This window comes from Pelodiscus sinensis, chromosome 4, assembly GCF_049634645.1.
Source record: "Pelodiscus sinensis isolate JC-2024 chromosome 4, ASM4963464v1, whole genome shotgun sequence".
In the NCBI taxonomy this organism is placed as follows: Eukaryota; Metazoa; Chordata; order Testudines; family Trionychidae; genus Pelodiscus; species Pelodiscus sinensis.
This window is the reverse complement of record NC_134714.1, coordinates 66,452,706-66,479,336: the sequence shown is the minus strand read 5'-3', so window position 1 is coordinate 66,479,336 and position 26,631 is coordinate 66,452,706. Positions and strand designations below refer to the sequence as shown.

The following is a 26,631-nucleotide window of genomic DNA, read 5'->3' as shown; positions in this document are numbered from 1 at the left end:
TAGGATCAGTCTTTGTGCCCTACTGCTATCAAGAGAGAACTCATACGGGCTGCTATTCACAAGAAAGAGGTTCTTTGGGATCCTGGATTAGGTAACAAGGAAACTAGCCTGAAGCATTAAACTAGAATCCCAACTATAGAATTGAATATTGTGCAGATTTAAGAAAACAACTCTATTCTCACCAAGAAATGAGGTTGTGCCTCTTAAATGGTATCCTAAAGCACTGATTTTGGATGTCTCACAAGAAATACATCCTGTCTGGCATGGAGGGCGTGTGTGGGAGATGGGATGCTTTATATTGTACTTATTCATGTCTTGTTTTCTAGGTACATTTGATACGAATTGCAGGGTGTTAATAACTTCTGCAGGCCAGTGATTTCTTAATGTATCCAGAATGCGGTGCACTGAGGCTTTTAGAATCCTTTATACTAGTTCTTTAATGACTTGTTCTATGTTCCTCTCTTCCCAGGATGCTGCAGGACATATTGAAAGACATGCCAAGGATGACAGCAGAATTGACTCATGAAGCTTTTCACCTCCCATATTGGGAAGTAATTTTATACATCAGAACTATTCCATACATCATCAACCTCTTACCCTGTCCTCTTTTCTCCTTCTTTTCCTCCTTGGAATGGAAAAAGGGAGTGAGGCCTACCTGCCTTCCTACAGAGACTGCACATCACATGCAACTCTGTAGAAATGGGAGCAGCCCATTAACACTCAGACCAAACAGAAGATTTTTGTCCAGTTTTTATTCATCAGAAGACGCTATGAACATCTCTGCTTGTCTGCCCATTTGAGTAAGTGCATTCTGTGTATCTACAATTGGGCATTCAGAAGGATAGATACTCTGATTGAAATAAAACTGTGCTGGCATTCACACTCACCTTCAAATGTGAAAGGATTTAACGAAGGCGAGTAGTGTTCACCTGTCTGTTTCATGTTGTATTTAAATCCCACACATACTTTCATTTTTTAGCCAATTTTAATAAAACATTTCTAACTAGAAAGACACTAGTTCCACAGAAGGTTAACACTCAATTTCCAGTACAAATTTTGGCTATCCTCATAAAACTATATAGTATTTTAATGGGAAACAGGAATAAAGTGGTTCCTTTTTTAATGTTAACTGCAATTTATGTTTTGACATTTTTATTCTTTGTTTAAAGGTTGCTCTGATAAAAAGTGCAGTGATTGGATTTCACTGTCCTACACCTTACATTTTCTAAGGAGATTTGTAGTGAGGGCAGAGATGATTTTTTTTTTTTAAAGTTGTTGCAACAGCAAAGTAACCAGCCTTCTTCCTTCATAGCACATTAAAAGACAAGTAGAGACCTTTGTGGCAGACAGTACACAGAGTAATGCCAGCTTTGTATTTTGCATTTTAACAACCACAACTGTCTTGATAAAACACTAGAGCTGATGATTCCTGATTTTTTTGGTAGCTAATTTTGGCAGAATTCATGACTTATTTTAGCTGAGATTCTTATTTTTACACAGAATTTTGTTGACTGGTACTGCAATCATGTCTCTTTATGGAAAGGAGGTTTATTGAGCAACCACATCTCTGAACAAAGCCATTTTGGTATTGCTCTGTTTCCATTGTAAATTGACATGGGCTACACCAGGTTCAGTCACTCAAGTTTATCATGGAAGTGTGCAAAAAAAGAGCTACTGTGTGTGGAGCAGGAATTTGGAGTCCAAGATCTTAAGCAGAAGCTGAGGGTACCAAGTGCATATCATCTGTAGAAGATTTAATTCTACAAATGCTTTTAAGATACCACTGAGAAACTGTCATAAAGGGAAGGCCATGCTTATTCTTTCTAGTGGTCTGATTTGCTCCTTACTTATTCCTGAGGTGGACTGAAATCTCATTTGTCCAGCAAGAACTGCAAAATAAAAAAGGCTGTTTGTGAGATTGGTCCCTCCCTGTCCCCCTTTCTCCCATGCATCTTTTAGGTCATGAGACTAAGTGAAGGTAGCAAAGGGTGAGCTTTCCCTCCTGTTCTAGTAAGAGCTCTTACTTTCCATTTTAATTCTGGCTCAGATGTTCACAGAAGGCAAGAACTAGGTGTCAGAAACTGTTATTTTCATAGATGAGTCCAGAACATGCCAAAGAGGTTGAATATGCTTAGAATTTTGTCTGGTGGTATCTCTTCGTTTACTGGAGTCAAGATTTAAATGTTCCTAATATCAATTATTTAATGTTATAGCCTTAGTGTTTGGTAATAGAGAAACCTTTTTGTCCACTGAAGTGATTGAGAGAAGCCCTCTGTATACTCTAGCCTGCTGCTAAATCAAAGATGTATTGAGTGGATTGAGTTTCTTAAGTTCATCCCTTTTATGTTGTGTCTGGCAGAGGGGTGAAAAACTCTGTAGTTACACAAAATCAATATTTTTCTTGTATCTCTCTAACTTTAGAAATGGAATGAAGTGCTCACCTTATTTCCTGAGCTGTAGAGATCTTTATGGCTCTAAGACAAATAGGTTCTTAATGTATTGCTATGTTTTTCTGTTTTGAAAAGAGTTCTCCAAAGAAAAGCAGTGACTTGCACTGGGGACTTGACATTTTTGCTGTGGCCTATGGATGGAGTGCCAGTCTAATTCAAGATGCTCTCTGAGCAGTGTAATGTGTGTGTGTGTGGTGGGATTTTTTGGCAACTCCTTTTACAGTGAAAGTAGTTTAAGATTGATGAAAACCTTAAAACAGAAGGTTGTGGAAGGCTTAAAAGCAACTCCTAAACAACTGACATTCAGGAGCTTTCACACAATGGGAAGGGGACATGCAAAGATGTGGGAGAAACAATGTGAATTTTTTTAAGATATTCTTCATAGAATGTGATTTGAAGTGAAGGTACAGAGCCATGTGTATTAAGGACAAGGTTGCAGAGTGGAGTGTTTGTATCATTTTGAGGACTGATGTGTGCACACATGCCTATGCATGTGCATTTTGTTACTTGTGGTACTTCTCATTTTTTCCCAGTTTCATATGTTAGGAAACCTTTGAGTGTGTTTGCAAGAATGTGTATGTCCTTTTTGCTCTATTAAGTGTTGCAAGACATGCAGTTCTTGCACTTTTTTCATTTATGTTCCTGACTAAATAACGACCCTCCCAAAACCCTATAAGTAATTAGGTGGGAGATGTCTCATCTAAAGATTTCCTACTCTTTTTAATTCATTTCAAGACCTCTGAAATATTTTTCTTTGGTTAACCTTTTAAAACTATTCTTCCAGGGTAGTTGGAACTGATGAAATGTAGCCTTCTATTCTACCGGGAGAGAAGTAACTGTGATTCCCATCTGGGTGCCTGTGTTTGGTAGCTTACAAAGAAACAGATGTTGATAAATATTAGAATTAGTGGTGGACAGAGGAATTTATGTAGCCGGATGAGCTTTAAAGAAGTTTTTAGCAGCATATTCATAAATTGTCTGTATTTAGTTTTGAGGTTCAGAAGAAACTGTCATACCACTTTGCTGCATCACAGCAAATTTCCATTAAGGGAGCCCTAACTCACAAAACTATCTTTAAGGATCTGAACTTCTGCCAAGTTCAGGGACATTTGAATCTGGGCTTATGAGTTTTGGGTCACCTAGTTCAATGGGAACTCTGGGTGGTATTCATTAATGACCACTTGGTTCTTCCAAGCACTAATAAAATTGCAGGGACAGAAGTTTGTAAATGAATTTTTTCAATAGATCTTTACATTTAAAATCAGAGTTATTAGGCAAACTTGCTCCCCCTTCCCTGAACCCACATAAGAGTCTGACATCTGGCATCCTTCCACTTGAAGAACTGGAAATTGTTTTGGGAAAGGGGAATATTGAGTTAAAAGTAGATATCTCTAGGAAAGCAACACAACACATATGAAGCAGGTTTCAGACTGTTTTTTTTCTTGTATGGAAAGAGTTATAAAAATAAAACCCCACTCTCCTCTACTTTTTTTTTCTTATGTATTGGTTAAGAGCTGTGGATGGTGTATACCTAATATATGATGTCCTAGTTGAGGTACATAGCACCATTTGCGCATGCGTACACACTTTACTGATATTTTGTTTATGCCATGCCTATGCTTAATGGATGTAAGTGCTCAGAACGTGATAGTGTTGTGGTGACATAGGAAATGAGGTTTGTATCACACAACATATAATCTTTCTTTAAAAAAAAAAAAACACCTGGGAATTCCACATGAAGTTCATCTATTCCCCCTCTAACTCCAAGGAGGAGGGAGTACATGGAATATCTCCCAAAAGTGTTCTTCATAGCTATCTCCCAAATTACATCTTATTTGTTCTCAGAAAACAACAATTGAATTGGTAACTATATTATCGACGCTGCTGCTTTTCAGTCATCTTTTCTTCTCCCAATTGCAGGCCTTTAAGAAATGGTAGCTAGTTAGTGATGGTTTAGTATTTTTCTCCACGCTCTGCAAAGAGGCCTTACTTTGAGCTTTAGTCCTCAAGAGGTATTTTGTAGGTAGATGGGGGATTCTCCCACCCATGACAAAAGAAAACCTTTTTGATTCATGGATACAAGAATGCATTAAATACCCCAGCTTCTGTTTACGTTCTTGTGACAAGTATTTAAAATGAAGACTTCAAAAATGTGTGGTTAAAATATAAGATGATGATGAACAAAATTTGTTGTCAAAGCTTGTTACTTATCAGCATACGTTTGGCTGCAAAGTTTGGTTTTTTTGTGCACATTTGCAGATCTTCACACTGCAAATCTGCTGGATCAAAGTAAACAAAGAACAGTAAAATGTATAAGTGTAAATCAGGTTCTAGCAAACCTTGGATTCCTGTGGATAATTCTGTGGTCATGACAGAATGACTTTCTTTTCATAACTTAAAAACACAAAAACAAAATTTAAGATGTTTTCAGATATGTATGGTACTATTAGTCCCAAATTGCAGGCAAACCAGATGATTGAAATTTGTTTCGCTATTGTTTATAAAATATTTATTAGTAAAAATAAAGAGCAAACTATGCAGGTAAAGTGTGTGTGGGGAGGGGGTTGTTTTGTTTTTAATATGTTCCTGCCACCTTTTCCAACTTCATTTTACCACCAGTGTTAAACCTTGTCTTTGGAAGAATGAAAGTGGGATAAAACAATGTGGCTTTTAAGTATTTCATACATAAGTAGAGCTGTGTAAATCATGTGCACAGAATGACTTGGCCTTTCCTTATTCATGTTGGTGCAAAGCTGTGAACATATTAATGGAACTTTATAAAGCAAAACAAAAAGGAAAAAATAAAAATTATTTGTACTAAGATAGTGTCTGTCATAATTCTTAATTCTGAATGGAATTAATTCCTTCCCTGAATATTTAGAAGGATTTAATCTATCAACTGTAATAGCTGTTGTATGGAATGAGCAGAAAGAGTGTGTGCATGTGTGCGTGCTTTCAGTTGAGAAATAAAGATTGTGAACTTACCTAAGGGCTGGAATCCAGATACCCTCCTGTTCTGGACTGCCTTACTAGAGTTGCCATGTTACTTAGGCAAGTTATTTAACCTTTCTCTAATATTTTAAGTACCGCCATGAGATGATAAGGATATTAATAGCGTTTTGAACACAAAGGCCTATGTTTTCAAATCTGGATGCCTAAAGTTAGACTTGTAACTTGGTAGACACCTAAATATTTTAATGGTGCTGAGTAGTAAAATTCAGCTCTTCAGAAACAATCATTTTGTCATTTTGAAGCATGAAAACTTAAGACTGAGTTGAGCAAAAACTGCATTAAAAAGATCCAAACAAACCAGTGTTTTGAATGCCATGGTAGAGGTGTATTGGCTAAATGATACGGAGAAATCATTCATGCCCAGACTGACTTAAAGAAGACACTAAATTGGAATAAAACGCATTCCCACAATGTGCACATCATTTTGCTCCTGTGTATTGTGGTACTGTTTTGAGATTCCAGCAATATCAAGTCAGCATATGGTCCAATAAAAAGAGTGACAGCATGAAATGTGCCTGGTTTAATATCTAGTTATTTAGAGCTTCTAATTTCTTAGGAGTAATTCTAAGGAATAAATTGCCTGAATGGCACATCTCAGAATTATTTTTGTAATTTAAAATATTTGTCAATGTTTAAGAATAGCCGAAACGTAGCTATTTTTTTTCTGGAACTTCTGTAATGATTGGATGCACACTACATTTTGAACATAACAATGGCCATACTGGATCAGACCAATGGCCCAGCTAGCCCAGTATCCTGTCATATGACAGTGGCCAATAGCAGGTGCCTCAGAGAGAGGCACCTGTGGGGAGGGATAGCTCAGTGGCTTAAGCATTGGCCTGCTAAACCCAGGGTTTTGAGCTCAATCTTTGAGGGGGGCCAGTTAGGGATCTGAGGTAAATCTCTCAGTAATGGTACTCGGTCCTGCAGTGAGGGGCAGAGGACTGGACTGGATGACCTCTTGAGGTCCCTTCCAGTTCTGTGATATGTATACCTCATATTTATTAACAGAACACACAATCAAGTGGTTGCTCATTTCCCTTCTTCTGACAAATAGAGGTTAGGGACATCATCCCTGCCCATCCTGGCTAATAGCCATTGATGGATCTATCCTCCACAAATATATCTAGTTCTTTTTTTAACCTTGTTATAGCCGTGGTCTTCATAACATCTTCTGGCAAGGAGTTCCACAAGTTGACTATACCTTGTGTGGGGAAAAAATACTTCATTTGTTTTAAACCTGTTGCTTTATTAATTTTATTTGGTGACCCTCTAGTTCTTGTGTTATGAGAAGGACTACATGGTATTTCGTTATCTATTTTCTCTACACCAGTCATGATTTTATAGACTTCAATCATATCCCCCTGTAATCATCTCTTATCCAAACTGTTCCAGTCTTACTAATCTTTCCTCATAGAGAAGACATTCCATACCCATATAATTTTTGATACACTGGAAAAGTTTAAAAAAGGGCATCTTTTTTGAGATGGAGCAACCACATCTACACACAATATTCAAGATTCAGGCATACCATGGAGTTATATAAAGGCAGTATTATCTATGTCTTAATTATTTAGCCCTTTCCTAATGACTTCCCACAATATGGCCACATTTTTGACTGCTGCTGCACATTGAGTGATATTTTCAGAGAACTGTCCACAATGACTTCAAGATCTTTCTTAAATGGTAACAGCTAATACAAACCCTATCATTTATATATACAGTCAGGATTGTTTTCCAATGTACATTACTTTCCACTTACTGACATTCAATTTAATTTGTCATTTTGTTGCTCAGCAATCCAATGTTGAGAGATCTTTTTGTAGCTGTTTGTAGTCTGCCTGGGACTTAACTATTTTGAGTAGTTTTGTATCGTCTACAAATTTTACCACCATGTTGTTTATCCTTTTTTCTAGATCATTTACAAATATGTTGAATAGGATGTTGGAACAAACCCCTGGGGAACACCACTATTTCACCTTTCTCCATTCTGAAAACTGACCATTTATACCTACCCAGTGTTTCCTGGTTTTTAAGCAGTTACTGATCCATGAGATGACTTTCCCTCTTATCCCATGACAGCTTATTTTGCTTAAGAACCTTTGATGAGGGAGCTTTTCAAAGGTTTTCTGAAAATCTAAGTACACTATAACCATTGGATCCCTCTTGTCCACATGCTTGTTGACCCCCAACAAAGAATTCTAGTAGATTGTTAAAGCCTGATTACTCTTTACAGAAATCATGCTGACTCATCCCCAAAAAATTATATTCATGCGTGTCTGACAATACTGTTCTTTATTATAGTTTCAACTGGCTTGCTCAGTACTGAAGTCAGGCTTATCAGCTGGGATCACTTCTGGAGGTTTGGGAACCTCCCTCATCTTAGCCAGGAAGATGATGCAAAGAATTCATTCTCCGCAATGGCCTTAATATCTTTCAATTCTCTTTTTGTATCTCACTTATCCAGTGGCTCGACTGGCTGTTTAATAGGCTTCATGCTTCTGCTATACTTAAAGTTTGCTATTACATTTTAAGTCTTTGGCTAAGTGTTCTTCAAATGCCTTTTTGGTCTTCTCAGTTATGTTTTTAGACGTTGTCAGAGTTGATGCTCCTTTCTATTTTCCTTAATAGGATTAACTTCCACGTTTTAAGAATGTCTTTTTGGCATTCTATCTTTAATCTCATTTTTTGTTTGTCCCTTTTTAAAAATTAGGTGCTACATTTTGGGGCTAAATATTACAATTTTGTGGTAGCTTTCTTCTGCACCCAACAGATGATTTCTCCATGAATACTGGTACCACACCACATAAACAGAGGCTGTAATCATGACTAAAACTGATGTCATTAGTTTGAATTTCTTCTCTGTCCTCTACCTACTTGTTCTGGAGACTTTATATGTTGATTCTAATTTACAAATGCCTGTAAGTTAGAGGGAAATCAATATGAAACCCCAACCTCTCTGCCATATAAATAGCCTCAAGGCATCCTATGTACAGGAGCATAATTAAATACTTTCCAATATTTTATTTTGCCTCATGTTTCCTACAAAAAGACAAAGGATCAAACCACAAGCACAAGTATTTATTTATTAGACTGAATTGCACCAAATTCCATTTTCTGGAATCAGTCACATTAAATGAAGCTAGGAACCTCTTAATTTACAAATGGACTTGGAATCACCTTGCAAGATAAATCCACTTCTACCATGTGTGTGTTGTAGGTTCCACAGTAATAGTTTTTCTTTCTAAAACTCCATATTAAGCATGCTGTCAATCACATAAGCCTGCCACTTTGCACATAGCTAATTCTCATGTTTTGGGTGTCTCATTGCTTTGCAGAATGAAGTCTGAGGCTAGTCTGGTAAATTTGCCTTTCTCTCTGGTTAACTTAAACCCACAAGCCAATGTAATTGGGAGGAAAACCTCAAGACAACAGAGTAAACTGATAAGTAATTGACACATTGCTATTTTTAAAAAGAGCTTCAAATCATGGAAGCTGCTTTCCATCTAACAACTCAGCTTTGGATCTGTACTAGTTTATAGACCAGCCTTAATCTCAGCACTAACACATTAAATCAGTAGGAGGCACAAACAGTTGATACAGTCGAGTTGTTCCAGATTAATAATAGTATGTCTGATAAAATACACTGTGAGTGACTTGTAAGAACAAAAGCTGAGATAGTAAAAGATCAGAAGTTGCTTGTATTAAAGTGCAGTTTTTGTAAGCTTAAAAACTGAAGGATACAGTTTCCATGTGAGATGGAAGCTAAGCAAACTTGCAATTAGCACTGTCAGTAGAACTGAATCCAGTAACTTTCTCAGTCCCTTTAGGACAGGTTTATAACAATATACCTGTAGTAGAATGGTGTATGTTTTCTAGATAGTCATGAGGCAGCTTAGTATCCAAATATCAAGACATTTACAGGTCAGATTATCAGAAGAGGCTAAGGGAGATAGTTACCCCGTTCCTATTGAAAATGGAGAGAAGTTAAATTTCCAAGGGTTGGCAATAAGTGACCTGCAGGCCAGATGTGGTTCACCAAGGCTAGCCCCCAGGAGGCTGACAGATGCTTATTTACCTGAGCCTTTGCAGGTACGGCCGCTTCCAGCTCCAGGTGGCCAGGTTCGTTGTTCCTGGCCAATGGGAGCTGTGGGAAGTGGTGTTCCTGCCTGTGCTGCTTCTCCCAGCTCCATTGGCTGGGAATGGCACACCATGGCTAATGGTAGCTGCTAGGTGCTGTGCCTACAGATGCTCAAGTAAACAAATCACCTGGCAGCCTGCCAGAGGCTAACCCTGATGAACCGTGTCTGGCCCAAAAGCTGCTTATTGCCAACCCATGAGTTAAACTCACTTTTTTTTGTTGGTGCCTCATTTCATTGTTTTGTTTTCAATCCCACAGCAAGCTCTTGTAGGCACACAAGATGCAGCTAAACTTTAAAAAAAAGTGAGGGTGAGGAGAATTAGCTACCATGGGTTAAAATAGCAGAGACCAAGCAATGCACTCCTCAAAACATGAGTACAGGCTCTGGCGAAAAAGCCCCCGCTGTCAGCAGAAATGCAGCAGAGCTGTGGCTACACTTTACTTTCACTTTCGACACTGAGCCACAGCGTTGGAACATGAATATGCAAATGAAGCCCAGGATATTTAAATCCCGGGCTCATTTGCTCTTCTGAAGTGCTTGATTTGCATCCCTCTGTCGGCAGAGGGATGCAGTCCAGAGACAGCCATAGCCATAATGTCTTATCACTTATGTTCTTGTACAAGATCAACACCAGCCCATGAGACCTAATATGAAAAATACTTGATGGTTCATCACATGAAAAAACACATGTCAATGTGATCTATAGTTGAGTACATTGTTGTGAAGATGCAGCACTAACAACACTGAAACCAGGATTAGAACAGAGGAACGGAAGAGTGAGAAGATGGCGGTTGTGCCTACTAGTAACAACTTAGGTACAGACCTAGCCCCACAAAGACTATCCATTGATCTAGAATTACTACACAGATGGGGAAAATATTTTCCAGATGCTGGCATGGTATTGGAAAGGCATGTGCTTTGTATGAGGAGTAACTGAAGGTATCTTCACCATGCTGAAAATGCTTAAATTTGGTCATCAATAAGTTAACTTTGTTGCAAAAGCAAAATATCAGGGAGGGATTAATATATTAGTTTTCAGATAGTGACCTCCAGTTCGCACTCTGCTAAATGATATTGCGCCTTCCTGGAGTTCAGTAGGAAGATGCACATTGCCTTGAGTAACAATGATTCCTCGCTCTGTGGCTCTTATCAGGGGAGGCAGCTGCGTTGAGAAGTCCTTCATATTCTGAGGTGAATGTGCCTGGTTGCTTCCAACAGAAATCCTGAGCGTAGTGGGCATTGTTCATGCACAAGGGGAGGGAGGCCAGGTGGATTTTAAGCATACATGGTGAGTTGCAGCCACTGAAGGAAGAGAGAAAGTTATGTAGCAATAGAAGTGATTTCAACATGACTGGAAAAATGGTAAACAATTGTTATTCTCATCATTCACGCAACAGAACACTGAGAATGGCTAACTGCTAACACTAGGTGTCACAGCATTTTGAGCAGTGGCAATAGTGTGAATTTTGTCCTGGGCCACTTTCTCAAATCCCTATCCTACTGCAAAGTGTCAGGGGCTCCTCCATTCCTACCCACGGCAAATGCACCTTCTGTTTGTTTATTTTTTTAATCTTACCCACAAGCCTTACATGGAGTAAAAGTATTGGAAGCTTACTTTTACAGTAGGTAAAGGGCTACGTTCAGTCTGCTGCCATCTGAGTAATTACAGGTCGTTTAGATATTTCAAGACAGAAGCTTGGACTATGAAACTATGCCTTCAGATAAGTTTTTATCAGCCCCTATAGCAATAGCATATTCTCTAGCAGACTTGATCCGTATTTTACCATTTGGACAATAATGTGTGTTTAACTCTGACAAGATTCCCTTAAGAATATGGATGATGAGGAGTTAAAACAAAATGTATCAGCCTGACCATAGGCCAAAGAAAAAATACACAGATAAAATTATTTACCTCCAAGACGTTGAGTTTAATTATACCATCTCCATCTTTATCAAAGGCATGGAATGCTCCTAAGGGAAGACAAATTAGTGCACAATCACTATGGATAAATTAAAGGCCATCCTATATATAACAAAGCAAACTACAGGCACGATCTGTTGTACAGAATCGTGGTAATAGTTATTCAGCTGGCCACCTTGTTGTGTCTGCCTGTTCTGTTGTTCCTCAGCTAGAGTCAGTAAGGCACTGTTACTTATTTTCTTGTGGATGTAGAAGCTGTACTTGTCATGTCACATAACCCTTGAGGCCATGTGTGAAATGATTACAACAACACATTCACCCATGGCCACCTCACATATAACTCCATAATCACATCCTTCAGATGAAAAATGGAGATAATATATCAACTTGACAACAGATTCAAAGTGTCGGAACAGTGAGGAAAACAACATTCATAGATGAGGGTCCTCTTGTCTTTAGTAGCTGGATTTATACACAGCCAGTTAGGTAGGAGCAAGGATACATGGGATTGAGAGGAAGACTGTACCCAAATAATATACACATCTGGAAAGAAAGAAAAGTGCAGGTGCTGAAAAACTCCGCTCCCTATGACTAATTATATTAAAGCAGCTGCATTTCACTCTAGTTGTAGCTACCAAATACCGGTCAGTGGCAGCCTTATTTATGGAATATCTTATATTCATTAGTGTTCTAGTAATGTAAAACCGTTCCTGCTATGAAAGAGCTTACAGAGTATGAGACTCGTAGCTTAAACTAGGGCAAAGTACTACAGAACAGATGAAGTTCATTATGGAAATGATAGCTAATTTTCATACTGATCACTACTATTAACCTTTTTGGCTGTGTCTATTCCTTATTTTAAGAGGAATAAGGGATCTTTCGGAAAAGGCTTTATTTTCCGAAAGATCCGTGTCTAGACTGGCGCTTTTTTCCGGCAAAGCTCCGAGCCGGAAAAAAGCAGCAGCCATGTTTATGCAAATTAAGCGGGGGGGATTTAAATCCCCGCTTCATTTGCAATTGCGATGTGTCTAATTTGCATCCCTTTTACAGAAAAGGGATGCAGTCTAGACACAACCTTTCAGTGGTGCTTTAGAGCAGTTTTTGCTTGGGACTGACCATGTGTAGAGCCCTGCATATTGATATCAACATCCTCAAAAATGAGTCGCTGGCAGATTTGCAGGGCTCTAACCAGGTGCTCCTGTGTGACAGAGGACTAGCACAAGAAGAAGTGCAGTAAAAATTGGACAGCCACTTACTGAACATTCCTTCCAGTCGCACAAAGCAGCAGATAAAGCTGTCAAACTCAATGTTCATGTTTTTGTCAGCATAGCGCATTGTAATGATGTCATAGAGCTGTTTGTTCAGGGAGAATCCTGGGAAGGAAGAGAAACAGAAGACAGCTGTGCAGTAGCTCTTGGCACAGTTCTGGTACCAGACTGTCACTCAGCAAAAGTTTGGCATGTAGTCATCATTTCCTGGGCCTAACCATACACCAAAGACCCATGCTGAGTGACATGAGAAAAATAGAAGTGCAGGAAGCTTTGTCGTGTCACCTTACTCTCTTGAAAGGAAACATTTTGAAATTACAGTTTTACAGTGGCTAAAAGTGTGCTTATTACATCCACTTATAGCTATGAACAAAAGGTCCTTGCCCCGAAAGAGTTTTGGATCTGGGCTGGAGTAACACAAACTCAGACTGGGATCGGTGAGGAAAATAGGTGTTAGAACAAATAAAACTGTACAGTGGCAGAGTGCTGGGATGTCAGAGAGGGACTACAGGCTCTGACAGAGCAAGCAATGAGGGGATCTGGCTGTGGGCAGGGGCTCCAGGTTTGGATAGGAGCATGGGAGGAGCATGAAGACGCTAGCTAGGAGCGTGGGCTCTGGTCCATAAATGAGGGATGCAAAAGGGGGATCTGGGATGGATCAGCAGTTTGGGGTGTAGAAGAAGGTGCAAGGTGCAGACTCTGTGGGAGCAGTTTGGGTGAAAGAGGGAGTTCAGGGCTGGGGCAGAAGGTTTGGGTTCAGGAGGGGGTGAGGGTTTTGAGATGGGGGTACATGGCCAGGGCTGAATTCAGCACAGTTTGGGGCTGCGTCTCTCCCCTGGCCCCATCTGTGCCTGCACACATTCCCCCCTGGGTCTCTCCACGGCCCACCTGCTGCCCCCAAGCAGTGTTCCCTATAGGCTAAATGCTTGGGCAGCCACCCAGGCGAGATTCAAATGCCACCCAGATGATTATCAGAGCACCCACAGCCAGCAACATGTGTTTCTACTAGTGGTGCACATGTCTCAGTGCACCTAATATTTATTCTGTATGTGGATAGACAAAATTAGAGGGAACACTGCCCCGAGCAAGTTCAAATGGCTCAGGTGCCCCCTCTGCCATCACGGGCAGCAGAACAGGGCTAACGTGGCTTCCGGTGCACTCTGGCTCCACACACGGCTGCCAGCATGTCCCTGCGGACCTGGAGGTGGAGCTATCTGATCACAGGCTTCCTTGCCCCGTGCACCCCTGCAGCCAATGGGAGCTACAGACGTGGTGCCAGTAGGCAGCAGCGCAGGGAGACTCCCTATCCTCCCCCAGGTCCAAGAGACTGTGAGAGGGGGTGTCCCATGTAAGTGCCACACAAGTCACCCTCTGCATTCACTCCCAGAGCATGTACCCCTACCCTTTCCTTCCCCCAATCCCTCTCCAGCCTCCAAACTCCCTTCTAAGGCTTGCACCCCTCATCCCATCCTACACTTTCACACCACCCCAGCCCAGAGTCTGCACCTAGCATCTAGACTCCATTCTAGAGCCTGCCGCCTAGACCCTCTCCCCCACTCAGGGTCTCTCATCCCTTCCTGCACCCAAACTCCCTCCCAGAGCCTGCACCCCTCACCTCATCCAGCACCTCAATCCCCTGCCCCAGCCCAGAGCCTGCACCCAGCACCCACACTCCCTCCCAGAGCTTTAGGTGGATACAGAGGGAAGGGAGCTTCAGTGGGTGAGTGGTGTGGGTGCTGGCATTCTGTATACCACCAAAATGTCTGCAAACCTGCCCTCCAAACATGAGCCCTCAACTGCCTGAGCTAAATGAGCCAGATTTCTTAGTTGTGCTTGCAACCAGCTCACTTTTCTGTGACCCAGACCCCACTAAGCAGGACAGAGAGCACACTGAGTGGGTGTGGGTTACAGGCAGTGTATTTTTGTTAAATAAAAAAAAAAAAGTTGCCGGTACTCCAGGGGAAAAGTTGTTGAGCTCTGGCAGAAGTGCTGGTACTGTGTGCCGGGCAGTACCATCTCAAAAAAAGCACTGGTTACAGGAGTGACCAGGCTTCACTTACTAAGGCCAGGCAGCATTGATAAGTGCAGCAAAAGGCTAATGGGCAGACAATCTCCTCACTTGATATAAAGCAGACGAGAAATGCTGAGTTCCCCACTAACATTTCCCTACCTCACAGGGGCAGGGCTACCAAATGCCACCCTGTTCCACCTAGCTCCTGTGCTCAGCTGGGCTGTGAGTGAGCTGTAGGCAGAGAGCGACTATAGTTCCTCCTTGTCACCAGGGGCCACTGTGGCTAGAAACAGCTAGGTGACCTCTCTAGTCTGTCAGTGTCTTGGCCAGCCAGGAGGGAACCCCCAGCCCAGGCCCTGAGAGAAGGGGGAAGAGACCGGCAACAATAACAGCAGGAGCAGGTAGGCATGTGAAGGGAGGAGGGGGACAGAGAGGATAAGAGGACAGAATGTGGGGATGGGGTGAAGAGGACAAAATGAGGCAGTAATGGGGAGAGACTGAATAAGGGCAGCTGCCCCATCCCACCCATGACAAACCTCCCTGGCTACTCCAGGTTCACTCGGTCAGCGGCCCAGGAACGACCCTACATTGGCTCAGAAATGCCCACTGCTACTTCTTGCCTCCTTTCCCCCCCGCTGGCAAAGTGTGCTGGGAACAGGCCCCTGCCTCCCGCACACCTCCTGCCCTAATTAGCAGGCTCCCTGGGGAAAAACAAGTAACTTCCCACTAAATGCCACACACGGAGCTGCACAAAAGTTGATAGCTGTCCTGGGAGATTGTTGAATGTCTGTAAAGCTCCTTGAGGAAGGTTCAATCTTCAAAACACAAAGTGTTTTGCTTGCAGTGTGGACATGTGAAAATTTGTCTAGAGCAACAGCCCAGTATCCAGGTTTGTCTAAAGAGTATTCCTTTAAAAGGCTGCAGTGCACTTCTGATTTTTACTGCATGGGTACAGGAAGGGTAGGAACAAGAGGAGAGTGACAGAGTGGATTTAGATCTGTGGTCACCAACCAGTAGCTTGGGATCTACTGGTAGATCTTGGAGCCTCTGACAGGTGATCCTGACTGGTTGGCCTAAAGGCTACCAAGCACAGCACTTCAGCTGTCCCTCCTCTCACTGCTATGCACCTCCTGCCCTTTGCCTTGGAGCTGCCTCCCTCCTACGCCCCAGGAGCCTTCTGCTTGCTGTTCAGAACAGGGAAGGAAGAGGAGGGGATGCTGATGCCAGGGTGCCCCCTCTCTCACCCTGTATCTTCAAAAAACAGAGTGGGGGCATAATAGGGAGTTTGCTGGCTGCTTTTGAGAGTTGGCAGGGGCAGGGGTGAGCCTGCCTTAGCCCCAGTGCACCACCACTCAGGAGACACCCGACGTAAGCAGTGTCCAGCTGGACCCAGCTCTGAACCCCTACCCCAGTCATGAACCCCCTCCTACACTCCAGGTCTCTGTCCTAGCCCTGAGACCCCTGGATCCAAACTCTCTTACAGAGCCTGTACCCCGAATCCCCCCCTGCACCCCAACTCCCTGCCCCAGGCTCAGCTCAGAGATCCTTTCACATTCCAAATCCCTTAGCCCTCCAGAGCCTGCACCCCAACCCCTGGGCCTTGCCTGGTGAAAGGGAGGGAGGATGGAGTGAGCAGGAGCAGGGCCTCGGAGAAGAGGTATGAAGGAGGCAGGGAAAGGGTATTGGGGCTTGAGGTAGTGTTTGAGTTGCATTTAAAATAAAAAAGTGATCTTGTGCTTAAAAAGGTTGGAGACCACTGATTTAGATGAACCCTCTGTCCAGAAATACAGGGCACTGAATACTATGCCATACCTGCATCTTTGACTGCATTACGCATCTCATAACTGTTAATGGTGCCAGAATGATCTGTGTCATAATGCTTGAAAATTTTCTGGAAAAGAAAAAGTAAATCTCAGGAATAAAGTTTGGTCATTTTGTATAAAAACCATGATGCTGCTAGGGGAAGCAGCTAAGATTTTCAACCTCACTCTTTAGTATCTGGATTTCAAAGACTAGACAAATTCCATACAGAGTAGCAGTGGCTAGTTGAAAAATGATGACTGTCTATGAAAATTGTGTGTTTCCCTCCCACACACATTGAGGCAAGTACATGTAAAGAATGGTGATTCTGCAGTGCAGTTGCAAGGGGTGCTGCACTACTGTAGTGGCTATCCTTCAGATGAGATGTACCACAGGTTTTCTTTCCTATGTCTGTTGACTGTCCAGTGAGAAACTGAAGATCCCGGGCCATTTACTGAAAGAAGTTGGAAATAATCCCAATGTCCTGATTAAAAGACCCTTTCTCTATTTAAATCAGGCTGTCATTCCAAAGTCTCAGTGTGAGTCATTTCAAAGCCTGCCTGAAGTAGTGTTGAGCTCTGGGGTCCTTCCTGGCTGACTGCTCCAGCCCTGCAGCCCTAGGACTGAAACAGAAAATGTCATGGAATCCTCTGGAAGTCCCAGACTGACTTCCATGACATAATCACACCTTCACTGTAAGGAGGTCATGGCAATCACAGTTTCTGGCTTTCTCGAACCTCTATAGTTCTGCAGCTGTTGGTGTATTGATCCCAGGGCCCAGCTGAACAGTTGGGGGCGACGGCGGCCTGGGGCCAGGTGCTGGAGTGGTCCTGGGGCCAGCCGCACTGACTGTTGCCTCCCTCACCCTTCAGTGGGGATGTAAAATCCTGTTTAATCAGTTAACCAGTTAAACGTAACATTTAACTGGTTAACCAGGATCCTGCGGATAGGAGGCTGCTCCAGCCCGACTGTGTGCGCTGCACCATGGCCTACTCCAGCCAGGCTGGGCAGAGCCCACTGTTGCTCCAGCCCAGTTGGGTCCGCCACACTGCAGGCTGCTCCCGCCAGGCTGGGCCGAGCCTGCTATGGTTAGGTGTGCTGCTCAGGCCAGTGCGGACTGCCTGCACCACCAGCTGGGCTGGGCCCACTGCACTGCAACACAGGTGGGGAGGGGGCTGATCCAGCCATGCCGGGCTGCTGGTTAACCGGTCACATCCCTCCCCCATCCTGCTAGCACCTGTGTACTGGCAGGACTCTAGGCTGCCGCTCTTGGGAGCAGCGGCAGGGCGCCGGAGTCCCTCAGAGCACCTAAAATTTAATTAGGGGTATTTATAGTACAAGTCGTGAACAGCAGGACACAGGCTATGAATTTTTGTTCTTTACCTATAACATGTCCATGACTTTTACTAAAAATACCCATGACTAAATCTTAGCCTTAATTATAATTAAATATCCATCTCTTTTGCATTTTCTATCCATGATACTTTTGAGGTGTAACCACAGTCTTTTCCCTTTGTTTCTTTTCCCTACCTCTATATTTAGAAAAAAAAAAAGCCCTTTAATTGGTGGGTTGGGTACTGTTTGGGACCATTTGATTTCTGTGTATTCTTGTTTTGCCAGATTGTATACAGCGTTGGGGATGATCACATTCTTTTTAATGATTGGTATTGCACTTTTGTTTATTATACCAGTGGTTCTCAACCAGGCATACACATACTGGGGATACTCAGAGGTCTTCCACAGGGTACATAAACTCATCTAGATGTTCACCTAGTTTTATAACAGGCTATATAAAAAGCACTATACTTGGAAATGTAAGTAAATTTTTTATATTCCAACCAATTTTTTTTACAATTATATAATACAAATGAGAAAGGGAGCAATTTTTCAATAATAATTTGCTGTGAGTTTTATATTTTTGTGTCTAATTTCTAAGCAAGTAGTTTTTAAGTGACATGAAACTCGGTGTCTGCAAGACAAATCAGACTCCTGAAAGTGGAACTGCAGTCTGGAAAGTTGAGAACACTGTATTATAATTGAGTAGATATTTTGTGGGATTCAGAAAGAAAACTGTTTTGGTGAGATAGTTATGTGAACATCACCTGTACGGAAGAAGTATAGAGTAAGAAAAGTATAAGACGCTCTGAATACCTGCCAGCTTTTCAGCTTATTCCAGAGATGTTGAAACTCTTGGAAATTTATCTTCCCTGAACCATCTGTCTGTGATGTGAGAGTTCAGGTAAAAAAAAAGTTTTAAGTGAAAATTATCAAGACTCAGACCATAGTCCACTTCAAGAAGATATAAAATCCTATTCAGGATTTCCCTTATTATAAGCGTGTAAACAATGCTGAAAAGTACTTTATGAATACTTTGGTTTATGCTGAACTGCATTTAATTCCATGCTCATTAAGCACTGTCACTAGGCACAGAGCTCCTGCAGTTGGTAGGAAAGGAGCTCCTTCTTGGAGATATTTTAAATGTAAATGTGGAAATTTACATCTGTTTTGAATTTGTCAGCTAAATTTCATCCTGAAGAATAAAGCTCCTTCTGTTTGTTCTCTCTTAAAAAAAAAAAATCCACAAAAGCAACCTAAGAAATTCTATATAACACTCTATGCCAGGGGTTCCCAACCTGGGCTACGCGTACCCTCAGGGGGTACGAGAAGCTTGTCAAGTGGGTATGGGGAATATTTGGTAAATAACTAGATTATCCTAATTGAAATATTCCACAAGTAGTAGTGTCAGTGAAAAAAGTTGTGGATTCTAGAATCTAGAATTTATTTCCTTTCATATTGAATAGGGGGTACGGGAAGGTTTACTAAAAGCCAAGGAGGTACGGGGACCGAAAAAGGTTGAGAACCCCTGCTCTATGCACTCAGGTTACATTGGCAAATTACTTGGTCACATCTTATATATCAGATTCATTACATTATACAATTTTTCTACCTAAAATGATTGTGTCATTTTATGGTACTGTATATTATAGTGCATGCTCTGAGACTTTAAAAAACTTTTATATAAAAAGCACACAGTAAAATGTACTTAATTTATTCCAAATTAAAAATAACAGAGAAATAGTGAAATTTTGCTCTGTAAACAATAGCTACATTAGATATGATTTTTGAAGAAAATGTCTATATGCTTCAGGACAAAAGCTAACTAACTGAAATGCTAGGAAGAGTCGGAAGAAATGCCCGTAATGATGCAGTTATTCCATAATTGTCCACTCTGGAGTTTGTTCTGCTTTTAACTGAAGCAAGTTGTACTGGCCACTGTCAGAGAGCAGGAATGTACAGAATAGTATTATTCTGACCATAAATATTATTCTGCTTCCATAATTAACAAAGCTGTATTGGAGGTGCTTCTGCAGCAAGTAGTGCAAGAAACCTAGCATATCAAATAATCATCTATGATTTGAGAAGGATACATCCATTAAGGCAATCATGCTGCGGCAGGACTCCAGTGCAAACCCTTCTGTCTTCAGGTCTTTGTCTGAAAGGAATGATCCCAAATGAAAAAATTGTACAGGTCAGCACGTACCTCCTTCTATCTGCTGTGTCTTCATTCAAGGCATAAACCACCTCCCACACTCTTGAAGAAATATGCGTGAGAGAAATTGACAGGTACTCAGGGCTATTACTGTTCCAAATTAGAGCTGAAATTTCTTGACTGTATATAGGCTTCAGAGGTCCTCACAACAAATTTTATAATGGCTGCAGAGTGTGGCCACCAGTTTTTGCTTGTGGCCACTCTGAAGATTTTTCCTTAAATACTTACATAACTTTAGCTACCTATACATGTCCCAATAATTGTAACATAGAAATATCACTTTTCACAACAAGCTTACTCAGCCCTGGCAAACCTGGGGACAAATTAAGCCCTGGAGGGGTAGGTAGATATGGAAGCAGTAGCACTTTGGGAGGGCAGGAGGTGGTCCTGTCATTGTATGGCTGGGGAACAGAGCTTGAATCCCGCCACCCACCACTGACGGATTGAAGCCTGATCCTACTGACTCTGAGAAGGTGGGGAACTCACCGATTGTCTGCTCCTCTGGGTTTTGTGTCTCCAGAGATGGGTATGACCCAGCCACTGCTGGCAGGCCTAGGGAAGGGAGCTGCTGCTTTGCCCCTCCCCATCACAGGCCAGGAAAGAAAAGTCCTAGTGGCCACATTTGAGAAATGCTGGGCTAGCTGACCCCACACAGTGGTTTGAGTGAACTAAGTAACACAGTACCATTGTGAGAACTCAGTTCTAGACTAAATGGAAAGTTCAGTCTGCTGGAGGCCCAGCTGGAAACTTTATTACAATGATGCTAGGAAATTCTTAAGCCATAACCCTTAACTGACATTAAAATGGGAAATCAGTATGAAGATGACACTCCAGGCCATGTCAGGGTATAGAGCTCCTTGCTCAAAAATATTAAAAAACTGAGGTAGAAAAAATCTCAAACTCACGTTTTTTCAGAACATTATTCAGAACACTTCTGAGTTCATCAGCACTGATCTCCATGTCCTGGATCGAAAGGTGCAGAGAATGCCACAAATTATAATAGTCAGTACAGAGCAGAAAGGGTTGCAGGCATGGTTTTTAAAGTTTCTAAGTTTTTTTCTTTCTTGGTGATTTTAGATGCTGCAATACCCTGGCAGCAGAGAAAGAAGTGTAGATTTACCCAAAGTACAAATACTAGCCCAAATCCTTGTCTGGATTATTGGCCACATTATTAGTAAAATGTTAATAATAATAATAAAGCTGGGGTAGCTGGCCATTGGAAGATTAAAAGATTAAAGGACAACTTAAAGGATCCTCCTACATCAGAGCTATTAATGAACAGGGAAACAAAGAGAAAAACAATTCATTGGGCCTGATTGTCACTTTACTTTTACAAGTCTAAAATAAAAAGTAACTTTATGGAAGTCAGTGGCACTACACTGGTGTAAATCACTGTACGAAAAAAACATCAAGGCCAATAACATTGTGTAAACTGGCCAGAGAAACAACTGACATCCTTCCAGCAAGAACTGTTTTAATGTGATTTGCTGGAAAGATGCTTTGCCAGCTAGTTTAGACTGGGGTCATGTTGTCTAAAACTGCTCTAGCCTTGAGTCATAGTGAGTTCAAACCTCGTAAAATATAGGGCAGATGCCTTAATGCTGGGATAGGCTGTGTGTACATGCACACAGATGTAGTCTGTTTTTTCCCTCCTAATTTTCTGTTTTGTCATCATTTGACTCTATTTAAAAAAACAGTACTATAGGAATGAAAATGATACATTTAGTGAAAAAACATTTACAATTACTCCTCTTCCCCTGTAAGTTCTAGAACTTCTGCCTTTTTAGGGTTATTTTTCTTTCAGGTAGAAATATATCATTTCATTTTTCTGAACGTTTAAAGTCAGTTTCATTCTGGTGAATTGCAGAGACTGATTGCTTAGCTACAGAACAGATGCAGAATCAGAAGTGGCAGTAGGGTTTATTTTTTATAACCCTGCTCTAGACAACCCATCTGTAGGGGTAAAAGACGGTGTGGTTTATTTTGTGCTCATTCAAACTGTCACCTCATTGCTGAGATTCAGAACCAAACAGAGCCAATTAAATGGTCTTGTCCTCTGGGAACTACCTTTAACCCACCATCTCATTTCATACTGGCTATTGAACAGTCATTAGAGTTAAACAGTTGTAAGTTCATCTCAAGAACAACTTGGGTCAAATCTGAACCAATCAGTTAAAGATGAAAGGTTTTCTATCCTATTATAGACTGCCAACACTGCAGTTGTTTGACCATTTTCTATTTTTAATTTCCACAATTAAGCACCCAGTGAAAATATTGTATTTGTTACCTGCTTATAGTGTTAAGTAAAGTGCATCAAGAAACTCCAAGAAGTAGCAATGAAGCACAAAGCCATCTTTAAATAAAGCCCCTTCTTACTTGGCAAAAAGCCTAAACGCTGCCAAGATATGGTTCCCACGTTACACTTAGGCCTCAGGGCTTCAGTGCATTACTATACTGTGATTTGCTTTGAATTGGCTTGAACCTTGCTGGAGATCTGGAGTTTCAAGTGTGTTTCGAATCTGCAGGACTGTTGTTTCCACAGTTGAGGTTAGTCTATTGTGAGAGGTAGAGACTTGGACTGTTTGTGTACTCACATCTCCAGCAATCTGCTGGAATATATTCCTGAACTGCTCCTCTTCTTCACTGTCCTTGTCAGATTTCGTTGGAGTGGGCTGCAAAGACACAAATGTAAAGGATGAAGGGCAGGCGTGAGGTCCCTTGAGAAAGAGAAGGGGATCTGGGGGCTGGAGTGAGCACTTACTTGAGGAAACTCTTAATGAATTTGGAATGACATTTCAACTCCCTTTTCCCTCCACCAACAGAACAGAACTTTTTCTGTTTCAGTTTCGTTCCTTTAGGAACTGCTCTGGAGAACAGAATGCCCTACAGCAAGGAACTGCTGTGGTGCTTGTTCCATTTCCCTGGTAGCCTTTGCAGAGCTGACTGGACTATAAGGTCTTCCAAAGAAAGGTGTGCTAGTACCATATACATTACAGATAAATATCTACCAGTCATTCAATCCATTCCCCTGGGCCAAGTTGATTCTTTCTACAGCGTATTTTATAGTGCTTTGCCCAGTCTGGTTTGAAGCATAGCAAGAGACAGGCCTTCCCTTCAGGAGGCCATTCCATGGCTTAAGAGGGCTATTACAATTTTTTTCTAATGACTAGTGCATTTCAAAATGTTTAAAAATGTCTCCTAATAACCATCATGCAAGTTTACTAGCTTAACTTCATCCCATTATTCTTGATTATCCCTTTAAGCAATTACTCTCACTCCTTTATGTTTACTTTCAAATATTTTATTTTGCCTCATATAAAGGAGGTGTGTAGAGCAGAGGCAACATAGATCCCTGACCCCTATCTTTGTATGGATTGTACTGAGCACGCTCAGTAACAACTGCTAAAGCTGGCTGCCTCTCTACAATCAACAGGCACAAATGGTCTCTGATTTGGAGTGTGCATGTTGAAGGAGATCTTCTCTTGGGTGGAATGCAATTTGCTCTGTTAAGTTCTGGTAATGAAAATGCCCCTTTACCTATCTACTGGCTAGAGGAATTGCAAAGATGGTTCACAGCAATGTAATGCATATATTGTAGATTTCCTCCTGCAGCAGCCTTTTCCACAAGGCAGAATATCCCATGAGGTAGAACTCCTTTTTTTTTCTTCACATACAAACAAGTCTGAGCATTACCAAGAGCAAATTACTCAAATGTCCTTAAAAAGGAAGGCCCACATTTTAGATATAATTTTGTCTGCTCTTGAGTTATGCTAATTATATAGCAAATTAAAACAAGAGTTTCCTGTTCTACTTGTGTTAAAAACAAAAGAAAGATATCAGTTGGCTACTAGTCAACCACAGGCATTCCCTGACAAACCCACAGCAAAACAGCCACCTTTTCCATGTAGAGAAACCAAAATCCTGACTTTGAACAAACCCTAACTTTGGTTCAGTACTTGAGCATCCATGCATATGTGCTTTTCTAACACTTTATGGAGACTGAAATTAGAGTAATTCTCTAGGGCTACGTCTACACTGGCACCCTTTTCCAGAAATGCTTAAAACAGAACAGTTTTCCGTTTTAAGTATTTCTGGAAAAAGCGCTTTGGAGTAGCGATTTATTTTGAAATAAGTGCTATGTGGACAGCGCCACATTTCGAAACAAGCCATTTCAAAATTGACTCAGACGAAATTGCGTAGCTTATTTCAAGCTACGAGTGCAGCGTAGACACACTCTAACAGTCCAAGAAAGGAAAAGGAAATATATGTATAACTGGTTCTATTCAATCTTTTCCCATCTATCCCCAGTACAGTCTTGGTGAAATTCACTTTTTCAGTACATAAAATCCTATCGTAAAACCCATATGCTTCATCTGTCCAGTGGAAAGTTATAAGCACAACCCAAGTCTTCTCTTGCTTCAACCTTTCTTGGATTTCTGGTTATTAGTTTGACAAGGCCTATGAGAATGCAAACAAGACTTTCTTCTAATTATGAAAGTAAATCGCAGAGGAGCCTATTGTGTTGGAAGTAATGAAACTACAAAGGAGAACAGTTGACAGAATTTCTATTGATGCCGCTAATACATTAGAGCTGGAAAGGGAAAAAGAGGGGAAAATATAGATTTTATTTTGAAATTTCTTTGAACTTTTTAATAAATATTTATCCTCAGTTTATTCTTAGAATTAGCCCAATTTAGAACCCAATCATTCTGGAAAAACTACAGCCTTGGATGACCTGACTGCACATTGGTAATCCCTCCCAACTTTGCAATCAGATGGTGTGGTCCTGTGGGATAGCTAGAACTAAACTGCATTGTATTATATTACTGAACTGTATTGGAACCTGTAAAGTCTGTTTTGGAGTTGTAGTTTAAAACAGTGTTTTTAATTCTATAATGCAACTTCATATATCAGAAGAAAACTGTATTGTAACTGGGTTCCCACCATCACAGTCGTTGTTACGGTGCAGACAGGAGCTAGAGCCTATGGCTGGAATTCTCCTCGCAATAACTATTTAAATATGGTTATTATTAGCAACATTCTAGCCTCTTTTTGTGACCATTGTGGAAAAGATTGTAAAAGATTATAAAACCATGCCACAGAATAGTTTGGGTAGCATACTTTTCAGGAAAATAATTCTGCAACATAGTAAGCAGGTAAATGGTACTCAGACCTTGCTAGTGGCAATTCTGTTCAGACCCTGCTAGCACACACTACATATAAATCATACTAGAGAAAATTCAGGTCTTTACAGGGCTCTACCATGATTATAACACAATCTTATCCCCTCTGTATAATATATAATGGAGTTAGAGCACTACTGTATTATAAATACAATATTGATACAATCACAGTAGAAATTGTAATGTAGAGAGGGCTTGGTAATCAACAAGAATCTCTTAAAATTTACATGAGTTGTTTTTCTATACACGGCCTGTACAATAGGTGCAGTTATAGGGTGATGGATCAGGAATTGATTGAATTACTTTCCTAATAGTAAAAATGTTACCATTTGAAGTCTAGATCGGGGCAATAAATAGGCAGACTGCAAGACAAATCCAGACCACCAAACACTTCTAAAGGAGTATTAAATTCTTGTATTTACTTATTTATTATTATTATTTGTTATTATTATTTCAGTATGAAAAATGTTTACTTAGAGTCTGGACCTTGACTATATCTTGACCACGAAATTTGGATCTTGCCAAAAAGTAGTTGACTACCGTTGGTCTAAATCATCACAAAAGATGTTTATGATCAAGCTAATCTCCAACATAGGCATATAATAATTGAAGGGATGATGTCATCCCTCTCAAATACAGTATGTCCACATCTACTTGAGTGAGAGTTCGAATGCAGTGTAGCTGTAGTCATGCCAGTCCCAGGCTATCAGAGAGACAAGATAGATGAGGTTATATCTTTCATTGGACCAACTTTCTCTCACAACAGAAAGTCCAACAAAAGATATTACCTCATCTCTCTGAAATTTCCAAATCAGACAAAATTAACATCTTATCAAATCGTATCAGCTTTAAAAGAGCTTCTCTCATCTCATAATTCTCAGTTTTCTTGCCCCCATCCAGCCACTTTCCCATGCTAACCAGACCAAGCCCCATTTTCTTCATGCCAACTAGTACAGAAACCTCATTGCTTTTCTTTTTCTCATCTCTGCTCGTTTTTTTCTTCTCCTTGTCAGATATGTCATCAACTTTCAACTCCTTATTGCTGTTTGCTCTGTCAGAAACAAAGATGATTGGCTAGAGAGAGGAGGAAGAAGGAAAAAGGAAAAGAGGAGTGGAAGTTACATAATAGAGGTGGGCAAAGTATTTGAGAAAATCCATTCTGTGACCATGCTCATGCAGCAACAGCTTCCCTCAGAAGGGGCCAGGCACCAAGTGTAGTAACTGCTAAGAGTGCACAAAAGGTGGCTCTGAAGCTACCATCTCATCATGCTAAAAAGTGATACTCATGCTCTTA

The 26,631-nt window shown here is 41.1% G+C and overlaps 2 protein-coding genes across 7 annotated transcripts in view; one reads left to right on the top strand and one right to left on the bottom strand.

The window, feature by feature from the left end:
• The window catches only part of ZNF106 (zinc finger protein 106), an 80,158-nt gene extending 74,887 nt beyond the window's left edge, over positions 1-5,271 (top strand). For all 3 annotated transcript variants that reach the window (XM_075927230.1, XM_075927229.1, XM_075927231.1), the window contains one exon: positions 470-5,271. In XM_075927230.1, coding sequence (XP_075783345.1) covers positions 470-526 — 57 coding nt within the window. In that variant the 3' untranslated portion in view covers positions 527-5,271. The remainder of the gene's footprint in view (positions 1-469) is intronic.
• A 3,258-nt stretch (positions 5,272-8,529) lies between these two features.
• Positions 8,530-26,631, bottom strand: part of CAPN3 (calpain 3) — a 54,926-nt gene continuing 36,824 nt past the window's right edge. For 3 of the 4 annotated variants that reach the window (XM_006130355.4, XM_014577144.3, XM_075927233.1), the window contains 9 exons: positions 26,298-26,411; positions 22,749-22,826; positions 21,060-21,117; positions 20,033-20,097; positions 18,756-18,824; positions 16,617-16,695; positions 12,782-12,898; positions 11,517-11,575; positions 8,530-10,906 (listed from right to left, as the gene is read on the bottom strand). In XM_006130355.4, the coding sequence (XP_006130417.1) occupies positions 10,880-10,906; positions 11,517-11,575; positions 12,782-12,898; positions 16,617-16,695; positions 18,756-18,824; positions 20,033-20,097; positions 21,060-21,117; positions 22,749-22,826; positions 26,298-26,411 (666 nt within the window). In that variant the 3' untranslated portion in view covers positions 8,530-10,879. The remainder of the gene's footprint in view (positions 10,907-11,516; positions 11,576-12,781; positions 12,899-16,616; positions 16,696-18,755; positions 18,825-20,032; positions 20,098-21,059; positions 21,118-22,748; positions 22,827-26,297; positions 26,412-26,631) is intronic. The other variant, XM_006130358.4, reaches the window with a different exon arrangement.